The sequence below is a fragment of the Podarcis raffonei genome, chromosome 6 (genome assembly GCF_027172205.1).
Source record: "Podarcis raffonei isolate rPodRaf1 chromosome 6, rPodRaf1.pri, whole genome shotgun sequence".
Lineage (NCBI taxonomy): Eukaryota > Metazoa > Chordata > Lepidosauria > Squamata > Lacertidae > Podarcis > Podarcis raffonei.
In genome coordinates, this window is record NC_070607.1 from 74,675,464 (window position 1) to 74,691,486 (window position 16,023).

The window sequence follows — 16,023 nt, forward strand, 5'->3', positions numbered from 1 at the left end:
TTGTGGAAAAGGTGAGCAGGTGCAGGTTTTTGCCTGACAGTTGTAATCTTCACATACGGCTAGAGATTTGACTAGCAGAAAACACTGTTTCTTTTATTTTGACATGAGAGTTAAGCATGCAGACCCCTTTATCCTGTTTGAGGTTCCACATATATCAAAGAAGACCAAACTTCATGCATTAGCGATATATTTGAATTGGTTTTAACACAGGGATAAGGGAACAAAATTTCCTAACCATTCCCCCTACATGGCTGATGTGAGTTGGAGAACTGCTGGTTCCTCAACCCTGGTTAAACCCTTGGCTATGCTGACTGGGGCTGATGGAGTTCAACAAACATCTGGAGGGCCAGAGGTTTTCTCACCTCTGCTCTTACTGCTATTGAAAGATAAATTTCTTATGCATCAGAACTTTGATATGCACGTACTTCATGTAGCCTTTGTTTGAAAAGGGAGAGAAGAGAAGTGCTCAGATTTTCTTACTATTAAAAAATAAAATTCTAGAGAACATGAGTAGTGGTTAGGATATTATAGTTGTAAAGGTCAGCGCTGTGAATCTATATTTTTGGTTTTTTCTTATCAATGCAAGTAACTGTTGCTATGCAGGTAACTACCAACAAGTACTTGATTTTGACTGGAACATGCCAAGTTGGCTGGCAAAGCAGGCCTGCCATAGCAATGCTTTCAATATGCATTTTCATTAAATAAAGGAAGAAAGGAAATAATCCATTCTGTTCTTCATGTTTTCAGACTGAACCTTTGATGCATGAACTAAATGTAGATAAACAACAACTTGTGGGATTATGGAGTTAGGTATTGTATTGAACTGCCTATACTTCCATCATTTTTCTCACTATGAAACATTTTATAATTAGGAATGTCAAAAGAACCCACTAGTTCAGCATCTCTTTTCCTGCAGTGGTGAAGGAGAATCATAGAATGGATGGGACTACAAGGATCATCTGGTTGCAATGCAGGAATCCTTTGTCCAACTTGGGGCTTGAACCCGTGACCTTGAGATTAAGAGTCACATGCTCTACCTCAGTCGCTCTATTTACAGCGTACCGTATTTTTTGCTCTATAAGACTTACTTTTTCCCTCCTAAAAAGTAAGGGGAAATGTGTGTGCGAATACAGGCTATCCCAGAAGCCAGAACAGCAAGAGGGATTGCTGTTTTCACTGTGCAGCGATCCCTCTTGCTGATCTCACTTCTGAGATTCAGAATACTTTTTTTTCTTGTTTTCCTCCTCCAAAAACTAGGTGCGTCTTGTGGTCTGGTGCGTCTTATAGAGCGAAAAATACGGTATTGCACTTTATGAAGAATGTAATGTCATCATCATCATCATCATTATTTAGACAATTAATGTAATGCTTAATTGCAATAATCTGAGTGGCGTACAAGGAAGATAGTACAATGAAAATCGAAAACAATTAAAACTATAAAATCAGATTTCAGTTAAAATGTAGGTGCCAGACGTTCAGTAAGGAGGGGGCCTGTTTGACCTCAATCAGTGATCAGGCAGGGAATATAAGGGCTTCCATCTTGGTAGCAGCACAGTTTAAGGTGGACTTTTGTAGCACTTGCATTGATACACATTTGCATGCCTTCTAACCATTGCAGTTTAACAGTTCAAAGCACTTTCCCTGAGCTTAGCTAAGAGTTGTCCTCTTTGGTTATCATTGATACTCACCTTTCATCTCATAACCTCAGTCTGCAGGACCAGACATATTTGCATCTCTGAAATCCCCGCTCCCAGCGCCCTTCCTGGTATAGATGGCACACACAGTGCGCTGCTTGAGAGCTACATGTATTGGAGGAATATTCCCCAGGGAGCATGACTTATTTTGAAATCCGGCTTCATTGACTTTGCAAAGTTCACTGGTTCTGTTCTGTTGTTACACAGAAGGACTACAGATCCCTCAAAGTAAGCACCATGATTTTGTCAAGGAAATATGCTGAGGCTCCTGCCAGAAATCCGCTGGTAGCATCTTGAAATATGTTGGCACGCCAACCTTTTTGCCTTTGCCAGCAAAGAACGAGGTCACATTTTACCCACATGACAACCACATGCAGTCTGGACAGTGAACTTCTGGGGTCCACAGTGTACAGTGTCAAATAAATACAGCATTACATGCATGCCTGCTCCCTTGCACGAACCTGGCTCACTGTGACTTGCCCTCTCTGCCAGATAAACATAATACTTGGGAGGAGACGGCAAGTGGGCCTTTATGGGTCAATATGGAGATGACAGAAGGGATCACTGTAGACTCCTTGAATCATAAAACTTTTAACCCTGTTGACATATTAACATGCACCATTTGAGGTTTGGGTGGGACCCTCACCTTCCAGCACCCTCATGCCATTCATGCTTGCCTGAGTAACATCATGGGAAGAATGTTTCCAGCTACCCCCCTCCCCTGCCTCAGGAAGCCTTATAAGAAGCTGCTGAAGGAAAGGGACTGTGAGTAACATCACAGGGTGAGCTGCTGCCTGAAGGTGATGCCCAAAGGAGCCGTGTTCCTTTGGGGAAACTGAGGCCTAGACATCTGATCTGCTGAGCTTGATTCTAGGTTAATTTGCAGCAAACATACCAGCAGTGGCCAGAACATCGAGGACCCAGGTAAAACTGTTCGGACACCCTTGTTTTTGCTACTGCCCAGAGGTTTAATACTACTGTGTATGACATTGATTTTTTTTATTTTTCATTTGCTGTTAAATTTGCTGGATGTTGCTGCTTTATTGCTGCTGTTATGAAATTATTCTTGAAATGGCTGATATTTTTTGGTGTATTTTTCTAAGCTGCTTTGAGCATAATTTTTTTGTGGCAAGGCGGCATGCGAATAAAATGGTGGTTGTGATGATGATTGTAGAAGCAGAAAACCTTTAAGACAGAAGTACACATTTTTCAGTCTCTTGCTCTTCCGGGGGGGGGGGAAGCATTGCTTATTAGGGATCCATATGACGTATGGGCAGTTTACTATTTGCAATATCATTTGGAGCAACCCAAATATCATATTTTGGGGGCTGGGGGCGATGCAATCACTGCAAAAGATTTATCCTGGAATGGAAAATTTAAGTGAGAATGTCCAGTGAGCAGGAACGCTTCACGGATCTTTCTTGCCTATATTTCTTTTCTGGCATGATGTTTTCCAGGTGTGTTTCTCCATAGGAGTAATTCTAAAAGCACTTCTTGGAGAAAAGCCAAGTTTTTGTATGAAGTTATTGTCTTGTTTAATGACTTGCATCTTAGAGTTGATGAAGTGCTCAGTGAAGACGAAAGCTAGGCCAAAAGTTCAAATGAGCTTGGAAGAATGGAACAGGGGTAAAATGCCCTTTTGCCTGCTGCTGCTACCTCTTCTTGCCTTCTTGCAGCAACAAAAGCAGGGCTCCTCCTAGCTGTTTTCTGCTCCTCCAGGCAGCTGCTAGTCGCCATTTTGTTCCTTGCGTAATGCCATTGTGACCAGTGGAGGAGCAAGCCAATCAGGCGCCTGGGGCGGCACACGTGTCCTGCGCCCAGGGACGGGGCCAGCTGGGGCAGGACGCTCTGAGGGGCCTCTGATGAGTCTGCCTGCCTCCTCCCACTCAGCCGCCCTACAGTTTGGGGGGGGGAGGCAGCAGGTGGACCATTTGGGGCAGCGCAGTAACCTGCGGGTGCCCAAGCCACCGCGTCACTCCCAGGAGAGACGTGTGGCTCAGGTGCACTGCAAGGACCGTGGTAAGTGCTGCCTGGCATTTTATCACCCCCCTCAGTGGTGACACCTGGGGTGGACCACCCCTACTGCACCCCCTTCCTCCGCCACTGATTGTGACCAGTGTTCTCTTCTCATGTAGCATGGTTCAGTGGAGCATCCTGAGGTAGGGTGGAAATGGCTGCCATGTAGAAGGAACATAGGCTGGATAACCTAGGCACGTTCTGAACTGCCCATGTCCCCCCACCCAAAAATAGTTGAAATGCCCCTTCATCATTTTGCTGCCCATGAATGTGCGTTTTGTCTCTGCCATAGTCAAATGTTCCTTTGACAGCAACTAAGGCCATATTCATGTATTATGGATGTGTGACAAGGCACAGTGAATTTGCATGGATTACCTCTGCCACTGACATCCACAGCTACATTTGAAAATGGGAACAGAGTCTCCGCATGTACAGGTGTATGCATATAAAGCTTTCTCCTTGTGATCAGGAACCCTGAAAAATCAAAGTCTCCAATCATGTACTGAGAGTCCTACTTACCTACAGGTATATGGGGGTGGGGCAGTCTGTTTTGACCTTTAAATGAATGTGTGGAGGTCAAGGGTGGTAGTCATAGAATCATAGACTTGTAGAGTTGGAAGGGACCCCCAGAGTCATCTAGTCCAGCCCCTTTGCAATCACAACTTGCTGTTGCATACTTGAAGCTTGTGCTTCCATTTCCATCCTCCGTGTATTCATTAACCATGGAATTGTTGTGGTTTTGTGTTTGGCTGTACCTATCAGCTCAACATTATAAACCATGACATCACATCCAGTGAAGCATATGTGTAGGATCTGGGTGCAAGGTAGATTATTGGCCCACCCTATAAGTTTTGTTTTCATCTTATGTTATCGGATATGGTCAGCCAGTCACCACAAATCACCATGCCATAAAATGTTGAGTGAATGGATATATAATTAAACCTTAGGAATAGCTTTCCTTAGCAAACTCTTCTGCAAATGTGCAGATGGTATCTAAGTTTCAAATATGAATACATTATCAACTTAATAATGATTAAAAAAAATTCCATTAACTTTCCCAGTTTTGGTAGGTTCAATTTTTGGTGTATTTGTCTTTCAGTTTTCTGAGATTCGCTCACCAGGCTGTTGTTGCCTCAGAGTTAATTTAAATGTTTACATTCTCTTCCCAAATAGGTTTCTTAGAAGAAGCATTTGTTTAAATGGGCTTGACTGTACTGCTGAGATAAAGAGCTTTCCAGGCTCATCAGAATATATGTTTTCACGCAGTTTTGCATCTCAAGTCTCCAGAATAAAACAACTGCTGGGAGTCATATTGGAAATAATTCTTCACTTTGCAATTCCACAAATACACAGTTTATTATAGTTTCAAAGAGAACTTGCCCTCAAGCAGAGACATTGTTTTGGGTGCCAGAGCAAAGATTAAAGCTAAGGGTGTTTTTCTTATATATGTAAAAAGATATATCTATGAAAGGAAACTGAATAGAAACAGCTTCAGCTATATTAATTCTGATCCATTAAAACATATTCTTTCAGCATGGTATGCCCTAGATACTTTGCACTACATTTCCCATCATTCCTGGCCATTGGCCAGGCTGTCTGATTTTGATGTGGATTATAGTCCAAAACACATGGAGGCTACCAGACCGGGGGAGATTGTGATATAATGATTCTTGTCTTTGTATCTGCTAAGACAAGTAAGACCAGGGGCAGCCCGTGCATGTGGCGAGGTGAAGCCATTTGTCTCAGGAAGCCAAACCAATCCCCTCCCATTGCCCTCACTGCTGCAACTGTGCCCATGCTGCTGCATTGTGGTGGCAGCATGGGTGCAGCCTCAGGTTGAGGAGACAGTTGTGGTGACAGGGCTGGCAGCAGTAGGGGCACCACAGTGGAGGCAGGGAGGGGGCAAGGTGGGACCCCAGATCTGTAGGGGGCATGGGCATCAGAGCAGGAGCAGCATCTTGGCCAGCCCTGAGTAAGGCCAAGATTCTGGCTACACATTAGGCTGGCAGATCTGGGATTGATCTCTTATATCTAACATTATTTTTACTAAATATAACTATGGGATATTGCTGGTCTGAATGGGGAAGTGGCTTGGATACTTTCCCCCTGATCTAAACCTCCCTTACGGAAGATATTTGTTCTGTGGGGTGAGGGGTGGGAACATACAGGCACTGTATCATGCCTTAATTTCCCCCTCCAAAACAAATAGCACCTGGGGGAGGATTAATTTGTGAAAACAGCATATAAACAAGGGTTTTAAAAAGTCGCAATGTCACTTCCTCAATGAAATTGCAACCCTTGTGTTTGCATCTATCACCAATCTCCCTGGATAAAGTGAAGCTTGGTGATCGGTTTGATGAATTTTTTTCCTGGCACAGGCACCAGGTAGCGTATTTTATCGCATATTCTGATATGGAACTTGATAACCTTGGTGTCTGTGACAGGTGGAAGGAATATGATAACCAAACTTATGGCACCTGCAGCAACTTCCGTTCCTCAAAATTCAGTACTAAGTTGTTTTTGTTTTTTGTTTGCTTTCAAACTTTATTTCTTTATTTATTAAACTTTTTTTATTCAAAATTAAAACAACACATATTATCCAGAAACATATCATCCTTCCCCCCGCCCCATTTTTCCTCCCCCCCACAACACCCCCCCGGCTTCCCTCAGTTCCAGTCCAGTCTTTGATTTCTCTAAGAATGCTGTTTTCTGCATGTTACACAGTTATATAGATCCTCAAACTATTTAGCTGATTATCATCAATTAAAAAGTTTGTGAATGTTTATTCAAAGCCAGCCAAGGAGTCCAGTTCACTTTGTTGCGTCTTCAAATACTTTGTAAAGGGTTCCCATTCATCTTTAAAGTCACAGTTATCCTTGTCCCATAGCTTACGGTATATGTCAGTTTTGCCAGTTCTGCATAGTCCATCAATTTTTCTTGCCATGATTCTTTATTTGGGGTTTCTTCAGTCTTCCATCCTTGTGCTATTAGAACTCTCGCGGCCATTGTCACATACATGAAGATGTTTTTCAGCTTTTTTGGCAGATCTAAAATTCAGTACTAAGTTAACACAGATTCGACACCAGGAAAAGTTGGATTCTGCGACTTGTACACAATCTGCAGATTGAGCACACTTTCACCCACGGTTCTCTATTTTGCATAATGTATTCTGCTTCTGATAGTTACACAAGAAGAACCCTGTTGGATCAGAGCGCAGGCTCATCGAATCCAGCATCCTGTTCCCCACAGTGCCAATAAGATACTCATTGAAAGCCCTGCAAGCAAGACATGGAGGCAATAGCCCTCCCTTGCTGTTGTCCCCTAGTGACTGGTATGGGACTCCAGCTCCCATGAGCCAAAGCCATAATGACAGATGGTGAGAAAGGAGGACACTGTAGTCCAACAACATCCAGAGGGCCACAGATACTTGAAAGTGAGTGTGGCCTCCTCAAGGACTGTATGAGCTGCTCAGGGAAGTGGAGTGGGCTATTGCTGTTACTAATCTGCCTTCAGCCCTAGGGAATATATAGCATAGGTGATGTTTGAACTGGAGGGCTTCCTGGTCCAAAGATTATTATATTAGCCCCCAGACTACATTGTCTCTAAATGTGACAGTCTCTGACATGTACTTGCCAAATGTATGTGTAACTACAAGTGACTTTTGGTTCATTGTGTTCACAAATTAATTGGTGCCATGTGCAGTGTGGAGTTATGCAGTGCAAGGTGTGAAGAAGTCCAGAGCCTGTTTCTTTTGTAGACTTGATATTACTTGTTTTGCAATCAGTCTCATTGTTCCTTCTGCACTGAACCAGTGAGTCAGTTTCCGTTGTTTGTGTGATTTGATATATTTTTTTTGAACAGTTATACAAGAGGCCTTCTTATAACAGACAGAAAACACAAAGCTTACTGCAGGAGGTGTGGGCATATATTTTACTTAATAACAGTGGAGTCGGTTGCAATTTGACTGTGACTTTGAGCATGGGAGGTGGGAAAGAGATGGTCTAGAAAATAGTTTCTTGTGTGGGCAGCCTTAACAACAGGGTACCAAAGATCTTTCAAAGGAGACCGAGGACAGAAAGAATGCTGTAAAGCAAAAAGGTTGTTGAAAGTTCAGCAAGGCAAATTAGCTGCTGGCTCCCAAAACATTAGGTTATTATCAGACCTTATAGGTGCAGTAAAAAACAAGGTGTGTGCGCACGCTTGCCTCTTTTACAAGTTACACTGCCTATGACTATTTTGAAATGGAGTTGCCATCCAATTAAATATATCTTTAAGTTGATTAATCGTAAGAGTAGGGCCATTGCTAGGCACCTAAAGGACTTGGGGTAGATGCTGATGACACATATTTGCATAATATTTCCATATGCTAATATAGATGCTTCTGGCCAGTTTAAGATGGCAGTGTATTTTACAGTGTGTCCTGCCAATGGGTATGCAAAGTTTCTGAAAGAGGGAAATGGGTAGGAAAACCAGGGCTGGCTCAAAAGACCCCAGGCTACTCCCTATTAACTCACCAGCTGAAGATCAATGATCTATGTACTTGATGATGCACCAAGTTTAATGCGTTTTTGTACATTTTTACAGCCAAGTACTATATTGCAAAATTTGGAAAAGTGCAAAATCTGAAGGATAGCTTGAATACAGTGGTACCTTGGTTCTCAAACTTAATCCGTTCTGGAAGTCCATTCCAAAACCAAAGTGTTCCAAAACCAAGCAATTTCACATGAATTTTACTATCTAACGAGACTATTGATCCATAAAATGAAAGCAATAATCAATATACTGTACTATAAAATAAATAAACAGTATCATAGTTGATAAAAGTTATCATCTATACCGTCACAAAAACAGATTAACCGAAAAAGCCTCAAAAACAAAAAAGCAAAATAAATAGCAAAAACAAAAGCGCCAAACTTAATCCATTCCAGAAGTCCATTTTACTTCTGAAATGTTCAAAAACCAAGGCACAGCTTCTGGTTGGTGCAGGCACCCCGAAAATAATAGGCAACAGCCGCATCAGATGGTCGGCTTCCAAAAAACGTTAACAAACTGGAACACTTACTTCCGGGTTTTTGGAGCTTGGGAACCAAGGGGCTTGAGAACCAAGGTACCACAGTAATCCGAAGGATATTTCTGTTCCAATCTGCACATCAGTTCAGGAGGCATGGATCAGGCCAGTTTGCACTCCTCCACCCCCTACACTTTTTTTGTGACTGTTGAACACCAGCGTCTAAGCAGTCTGACGCAGTGGCAAAGTGGAAGCTTGCACACAGATGGAGGTCTGAAATGTAACTGAAAGGTCAACAGAGTGTTTTCTAGGAGTGATAACTCCTCAGGACTAAGCAGTAATCTGAAAGCAAAGAGGCTTTGTCAAGAGATATTCATGAAAAAGAAATGGGGGGGGGCAGGAGAGAGAGAGAGATTCTGGAATGAGGCAACAGTCTAGCAGTTTATCTTAGCTGTGTGAAATTTCCTCTTGCACACGGCCTCAGTAAGGAACAGATGGTACCTTGGAGGCCCAAATCCTTGCACAGCGATACCATATTGTGTAGCTGGCACCATGAAGGCTGTGCATTATAGGCATGAGGTAGTCTCCTTGGGCTTTGAACTCTCTGAGCCTTGAGGAATCTTTTGGAAGTGTGTCTGGATTCCTGGCTCAGCAGGTAAGACTGGCCGTATATCATAGATTGTGATAAAGAAGCTGTGTTCAGAAGCAGAGCCAGCCCTGAAGAATGATTGGATGCTCTCAGATAAGAGGAATAGGCCTGATGTACTAGAACAAGCTGCAGCTATATATCACGGTGCATGACCCTTTGAGCAGCTAAAAGTGCAAAACTAAACAGTCAAATTTAACACTAAAAGAATGTGGCTAGAGAAGCAGAAGTTGCTGCATGCTATTTGCTAAAGTTGAGTGGGCCTGCAACTTATGCTCACTCCCAGCACTTGTGGTCGCAACCTTACATGGGTGGGTGAGAGAATAAATAAATGGAAGTGGAATCTACACACATATAAAAACCATTCTGATTTTTTTTTAAGTGTTTTAAAAAATGAATTTTCCATAAGGCTCACCATCGCTATCTAGTATCACCTTGTATTAAAACGTTTTATTTGCAGCTGTATAGCTGAGTCTGGAGAGTTGGGAAAACACACCATTCCCTGCTTTCCATTTATTTATGTCAGTAATGGGGCTGGCAGGTGAAGTTCCGCCTGCCTCTCCAGTGTGCGAATGGAGAACTAAGCTTCAATGCTCTGACTTTTCAAATATCCTGAAAATGGTAACGACAAGGATTTTCTGTGACCTCACAGAACTCCTGCTCCCAGGGTATCCTAGGGGAAGAGTGTAACAATAGAAGCAGTATAAGATTGGAGTACATTTTGCAGTTCTTTGCATTCTTGAAGTTCCTTTGCTGTAGTCACTGAGGATCTGTTGCCAGAACACTGTTGCAGAATCTTGGGGGATTGTAATGAGGTGTGGCAGAAAAACCAACCTGCTGCCACTGCCAAGTCTGCAGGAATACAATCCCACCTACGCCTGGCCCATTCATGGCATCTTCTCCATCAGCTGGAAACTGGCCATTAGCCTGAAAACACTCTGAAATTTGCAGGGCCTCCTGAGCACCACTGTATTTGTAACTGAGAGTTAATGTTCTGAACGATGATAAAATATCAGATGGCTCACACAGAGCCATATGGTTAACAACCTGTGTTTCAGAAATATATAAGTCAGCTTCTTACTTGGTTTGTAGAGGGATGGTCATGCATGTATTTATCTACAGTATGAATAGAGCAAATTATTTTCCCTTTTTTGGGGGGGGAGGGGTAATAGGAACAAATTCCCCATTAAACCTTAATATTTACTTACAGCTGACTAAGCTATTCCAGGAAGCCACCATAGCATCGGTGGGTTGGTGAAATAAGGGAAACTGTCATGTGATCATTCACTGCATCTAATCCTCACAAACAACATCCTACCAGTGTTGGGAGCCTATCCCATCTGCGCTACAAATAATAATAATAATAATAATAATAATAATAATTATTATTATTATTATTATTATTATTATTATTATTATTATTATTTATTATTTATACCCCGCCCATCTGGCTGGGCCTCCCCAGCCACTCTGGGCGGCTTCCATAAAAACCAAAAATACAGTAAAATACAAAACAGTTGATATGAGCAACTGCATCCCAGGGGTGATCAGAATGATTTGTATCCACTGTGAGCTGGCTCTTGAAAATAGCAGCATGCCCATGCTAAAATTATGTGTAACTCGTAACTTCTCCCCAAACTTGCCAGGACATTATGGAAAATAGAATGGAGAAAGAGACTAATGTCTCTTCCTCCTCACTGTCTTACTGTTACAACCATTTGGACCTTGCCATCTGGTGGAATTGATGATTGAGAACAGGCAAAAGGAAGAATTCTTTCACCCAGTACATGCCCGTAGGATGTGGGGCTCGCCACTAGTTTAGATGACGTTTGTGGAGAATAGACCTAACAATGAATCATGGAATTGTAGTGTTGGAAGGGACCTCAACCCCCTGCAATGCAGGAATCTCAGCATGACAGACAGCCATCCAACCAACCTCTGCTTAAAAACCTCCAATAAAGGAGAGTTCATAACTGTCGAACAGCTCTTACTGTCAGAAAGTTCTTCCTGATATTCTTGATGTACAAGAAGATCCTTTCTTGTAATTTGAGGCCATTGGTTTGGCACCTTCCCGTGAGCCTGGGGAACCCAGTTCCTCCCAGCAGAACAAGGAGGGCACAGGGTGGAAGCTATGGAATGGAGGACGAGTGTTGGACATAAAACTGGAGAGGTCTGCTGACTTCATTCATAGGTTTTACAGATAAAACAGGAATGCCATTGTTAGCAATGGAAAATATATAGTTCCATGGGCTCTTTTTATGACTTACACGTACATGGTACTTCTCCTAATATATCATCGTCAACAGAGAAAATAATAGAACTGGCAAGTTTTGTTTATTTTGACATTTGTTCTCAAATGTAAGTGGGGAGGGGAGAACTGACAAGATTAATCTCCGCACACTAACAGGATCATATCACTGAAAGCAGGGTCAACATGATTATACAGATCCCCGTGTCATTAGTACACAATGGCTTTTAAATGAGCCAGATTGAATTAAGCGTCCTAATGGAAATCACATCCAAAGTAAACAAGAGCAAACCAGAGCCTCTGTTGAGTGACACATCTATCCGTCAGTTGGTATTAGAAGGGCAGGGCGGTGTTGTTAGCCAGCCAGCAACAGAAGCATAAACATAAATTTGGATTTGCTAGATGAGTTGCACAAGTTATCTAAACTGGATATACTGTGTGGTGCAGTTCGACTGCATATGCCATACATGCTGGTTAAACTCATTTTGATTTTCAATTTTTTTGGGGAGGAGAAGGATGAGAAAGGGGTAGAGGGAAAAACCCGTAAAAGTATAAGGCTATCTTGTTATATATTTAGTATTTCTCTGTATTCAAGGGGGGACAACTTCTGAGTACACTGCCTTTTTAAGGGATAAACCTAAGATGTTTTGAGTAGAGCTGCACCAATTTTTTGTGTATTGTTCTTTTTAAAAAAAGTTTTGAAATGTGCAGAGAGAGAGAGAGAGAGAGAGAGAGAGCGCAGCTAAGCAAGTTACAGGAACTTGGAAGGCATTTTTCCTCCATCTGTGTCCTGAATCCTATTCATAATTACAAATTTGTAAACACACATTCATAGTTATGTTATATTAGGGTCGTCTGAGGGAGAACTAGGCTGCCTGTGTCTTCAAGAAGAGTGCTGTGTGAGCCAGCCCTGTGTTCTGCAAATTACACTGATGTGCTGATGTGGAAGTAGAGGAAGACCCAGTCTCCTGGGTCCTCGTCTGTTGCCCCTTGTCTGTTCTGTTCAGTGAGGTCCAGGATTCTTGATCATGCCATCCTCTCTGTGTAGCTGGGAGAATATTTAGAGGGCATTCCCATCTCACATTACTGCATTGTGTAGACTAGACCACCATTCTGAGGGTTCCTAAGGTCCACAGCCATGATGATTAAGCCATGTTATGGATCAGCTCATTTGTCCATTTGAAAATGATAAAGGTAGATAATGCACTTTTGGTATCGCAAATGCCTAACACATTGTGGTAGTCGACCCATGTATTGACAGGGTTTTTCTTTTTACATAAAATAACAAAGTATGATCACCTTTGAGCATTCGCTGTTCCTAGCAATAACAAACATCAGTTATCTAATGGCTTTACATTGTCAGCCACCACCCTCATCTAATTGTTTACATCAGTGGACCTTAGAGACAGAATGCATATATAGGGTGGCATCCAGTGCTATTCCTACTCAGAGTAGATCCACTGATGTTAATTGAGATGACTAAAATAGGTTCATTAATTTCAATAGGTCTACTCTATGTAGAGCCAGCACTGGAGACAACCCATTGCCCATGACATCTGTGATTTCAATTTATGTAGACACATCTTTTAGGTCTTCGCTTGTAATTTGAATAGCTGACAGAGAAGTAGCTTTTTAACACTCACATTTCCTCCTGTAATGTACTTGATACAGCTTATGTTGTACACCATATAGGCTGTGTGCACAGCCTTTTAATGGAGTGCTCATTTAGTTCCTTTTAAAGCTCTTCATTTTGTAGCCTTCTTTCCCCTTAAGGTTTATATATCCTTGGTCAGCATAATACTGGTTCTTTAGTAGCACTGGCTCCCCCAAGCCGTTGGAGGGGAGAGGAAATGAGAATGATTATCTTCTTGGCTTGTGTTTTCATTCGTTCAGGAACATTACAGAGGGGTGAGCAAAATGCTAAAAGCAGTGCTTTCATTCACAAAATGTTGTTGGTGATTCAAAAACCAGACCCATGGAGGACCAGTTCATGGCTCTTGCAGCCTAATCTTGTGCAAAAGTCCCAATATATTCAGTGAGATTCTTCTAAAAGTTGGATTAAAATACAATTTAAAAACAACCACCATGTAAGCATGTATAAGATTGCAGCCTTAGCCACATTGCTTTGGTATTCCATGGTAGTAGAGTTCTGGACCTGAAGACAAGAAGGGTTGTATTTTGGAATGCTCCTACTCAACACGTTTAGTGTATGTAGGAACTAGCTGATGGGGGATACATGTTTAATAGCTTCTTGCCATTGGATAATTTAACTCATGCATGGAGGTATTTGGGTCTTGGTGTGTATGTGTGTGTGTTTATGTATGGAGGTGTTCAGACATATAACCCTTTCACTGCAGTAAAAGTAATACTGTTCAGAATTCTATCTCCTTAGTTTAGAATGTAACGTTGCATACTAATAGTGGACTCATTCACCAGGTGTCAATCCTTATGTGGTCAAAATAACACCATCCACACAGGAAATTTCAACAGGCATGGGAGAATCCCATTCTGTAGAACAGCCTCATAATAATTGATATTTGTCAGCCTCAAGGCTGTTGTTGTTACCCTGCAAGAGTCGTTTATTGGCTTGGGCATTTTAGCTATTGAAATCCTCTCTTTATTCTTTGTTGCCAGTTGTTTGTTCCATCTGAAGGTGAAATTAGCGATAATATTTACTGAGGACAAACTTCTCTGTTTTGTCTCTTGCAGTCTGTTATTTATTGAACAACAACTTCAGCCCAGACCTGTGCAATGAAGATGGATTAACTGCACTGCATCAGGTAAGTGTTTAGGGAAGGTGAAGTGTGACATCAGGCAGGGTCAGATGAAAGAAAATGCTCACGTAGGCTGTTGCCATGCTGTCAATGTAGCATGGGAGGAATGAACTAGAACTGCAGGAAGTCCCCAGTTACTTAGTAAGCCAAAGGAGATAAAAGGTTAATGTAGTTTGTGTTGATCTGTAGAAAAGAATAAACAGGGAACACACCTAGGATTCTGGGACAGAGAAAAAAAATATTTGCTCCTCATTTTTGAAAAGACAAAGCCTGGCTGCTTTGGGTTTGCCCCTGATGTAGGTCATACCTTGGAAGTCGAACAGAATCGGTTCTGGAAGTCCGTTCGACTTCCAAAATGTTCGGAAACCAAAGCGTGGCTTCTGATTGGGTGCTGGAAGCCCCGTCGGATGTTCGGCTTCCAAAAATAGTTTGCAAACCGGAACAGTCACTTCCGGGTTTGCAGCGTTTGGAAGCCAAAACGTTCGAGAACTAAGCTGTTTGAAAACCAAGGTACGACTGTCTTTTGTAACATTTTGTTGGGTCCTAATAAAGCTATTACCTGACTGGAATTTCAATAAACTAACTTACGTTTTACTTGTTACCATTTGGAAAGCTGGCTGTACACCATTGGTTGACCACCATTGGCACACACACACACACACACACACACACACACACACCCCTACAAATAATTTCACCTGTTATTTTATATAGATGGTATCTAACACCGAGTAAATTGGCAAAAATGTATAAATCAAAATCAAATAAATGTTGGAAATACAAAGAGAAAGAAGATACTTTCTACCATATGTGGTGCTCTTGTAGTAAGGTTAAAGCTTACTGGGAAATGATATATAAGTAATTGAAAAAGATGTTTAAAATAACATTTGCCAAAGGAACCAGAATCTTTCATTCTTGGAATTATAGGGGTAGAACTACCTAAACAGTACTACAGAAATTTATTCATGTATGCGACTACAGCGGCAAGAATGTTATTTGCCCCAAAATGGAAAGAAGTCCTGACGAAAGAAGAATGGATACAAAAACTTATGGACTATGCAGAAATGGTGAAACTTACCAGAAAAACAAGAAATCAAGATAACAAACTTTATATATATATATAAAAGAATGGAAATGGTTTATTGAATATTTACAAACAAATTGTAAACAGATAAGGGCATTGGCAGGGTTATTGTAATAACCTGCAGTTTCATCAGAGTATATAAGTAAAGTAGATGAATAAAAGAATAAGTTAAGTTTATTTAGAATATGCAGGAAATGATAAAAAAAATCAATTTCAGGAACCGTAGAAAAAGGAGGAAGTCAAGTTTTGAAATGTTAAGATAAGACGACTGTAAAACTATTGAAATGTGGGGAGAGGGAGAGAGAGGGGGAGGGAGGGAGAGAGAGAGAGAGAGAGAGAGAGAGAGAGAGAGAGAGAGAGAGAGAGAGAATGAATTGTTCCTGTTGTTCACACACACTCCACTCTGGCTAATAATTTTATGTTGGGTAAAATAGCACAGGAGAATGTTTAAACCTCACTCCCTGAGATCCAGATCCACACATGCATCCTCACATCTGTTTTTAATAAACTAATACAAGGATGTGGATCACAGCTGGTTCAGAAAGTCCCTGCC

The 16,023-nt window shown here is 41.7% G+C and overlaps 1 protein-coding gene across 2 annotated transcripts in view; it reads left to right on the forward strand.

The window, feature by feature from the left end:
• Nucleotides 1-16,023, forward strand: part of PPP1R16B (protein phosphatase 1 regulatory subunit 16B) — a 109,625-nt gene that overhangs the window by 78,113 nt on the left and 15,489 nt on the right. For both annotated transcript variants that reach the window (XM_053394054.1, XM_053394055.1), the window contains exon 3: nucleotides 14,322-14,392. In XM_053394054.1, the coding sequence (XP_053250029.1) occupies nucleotides 14,322-14,392 (71 nt within the window). The remainder of the gene's footprint in view (nucleotides 1-14,321; nucleotides 14,393-16,023) is intronic.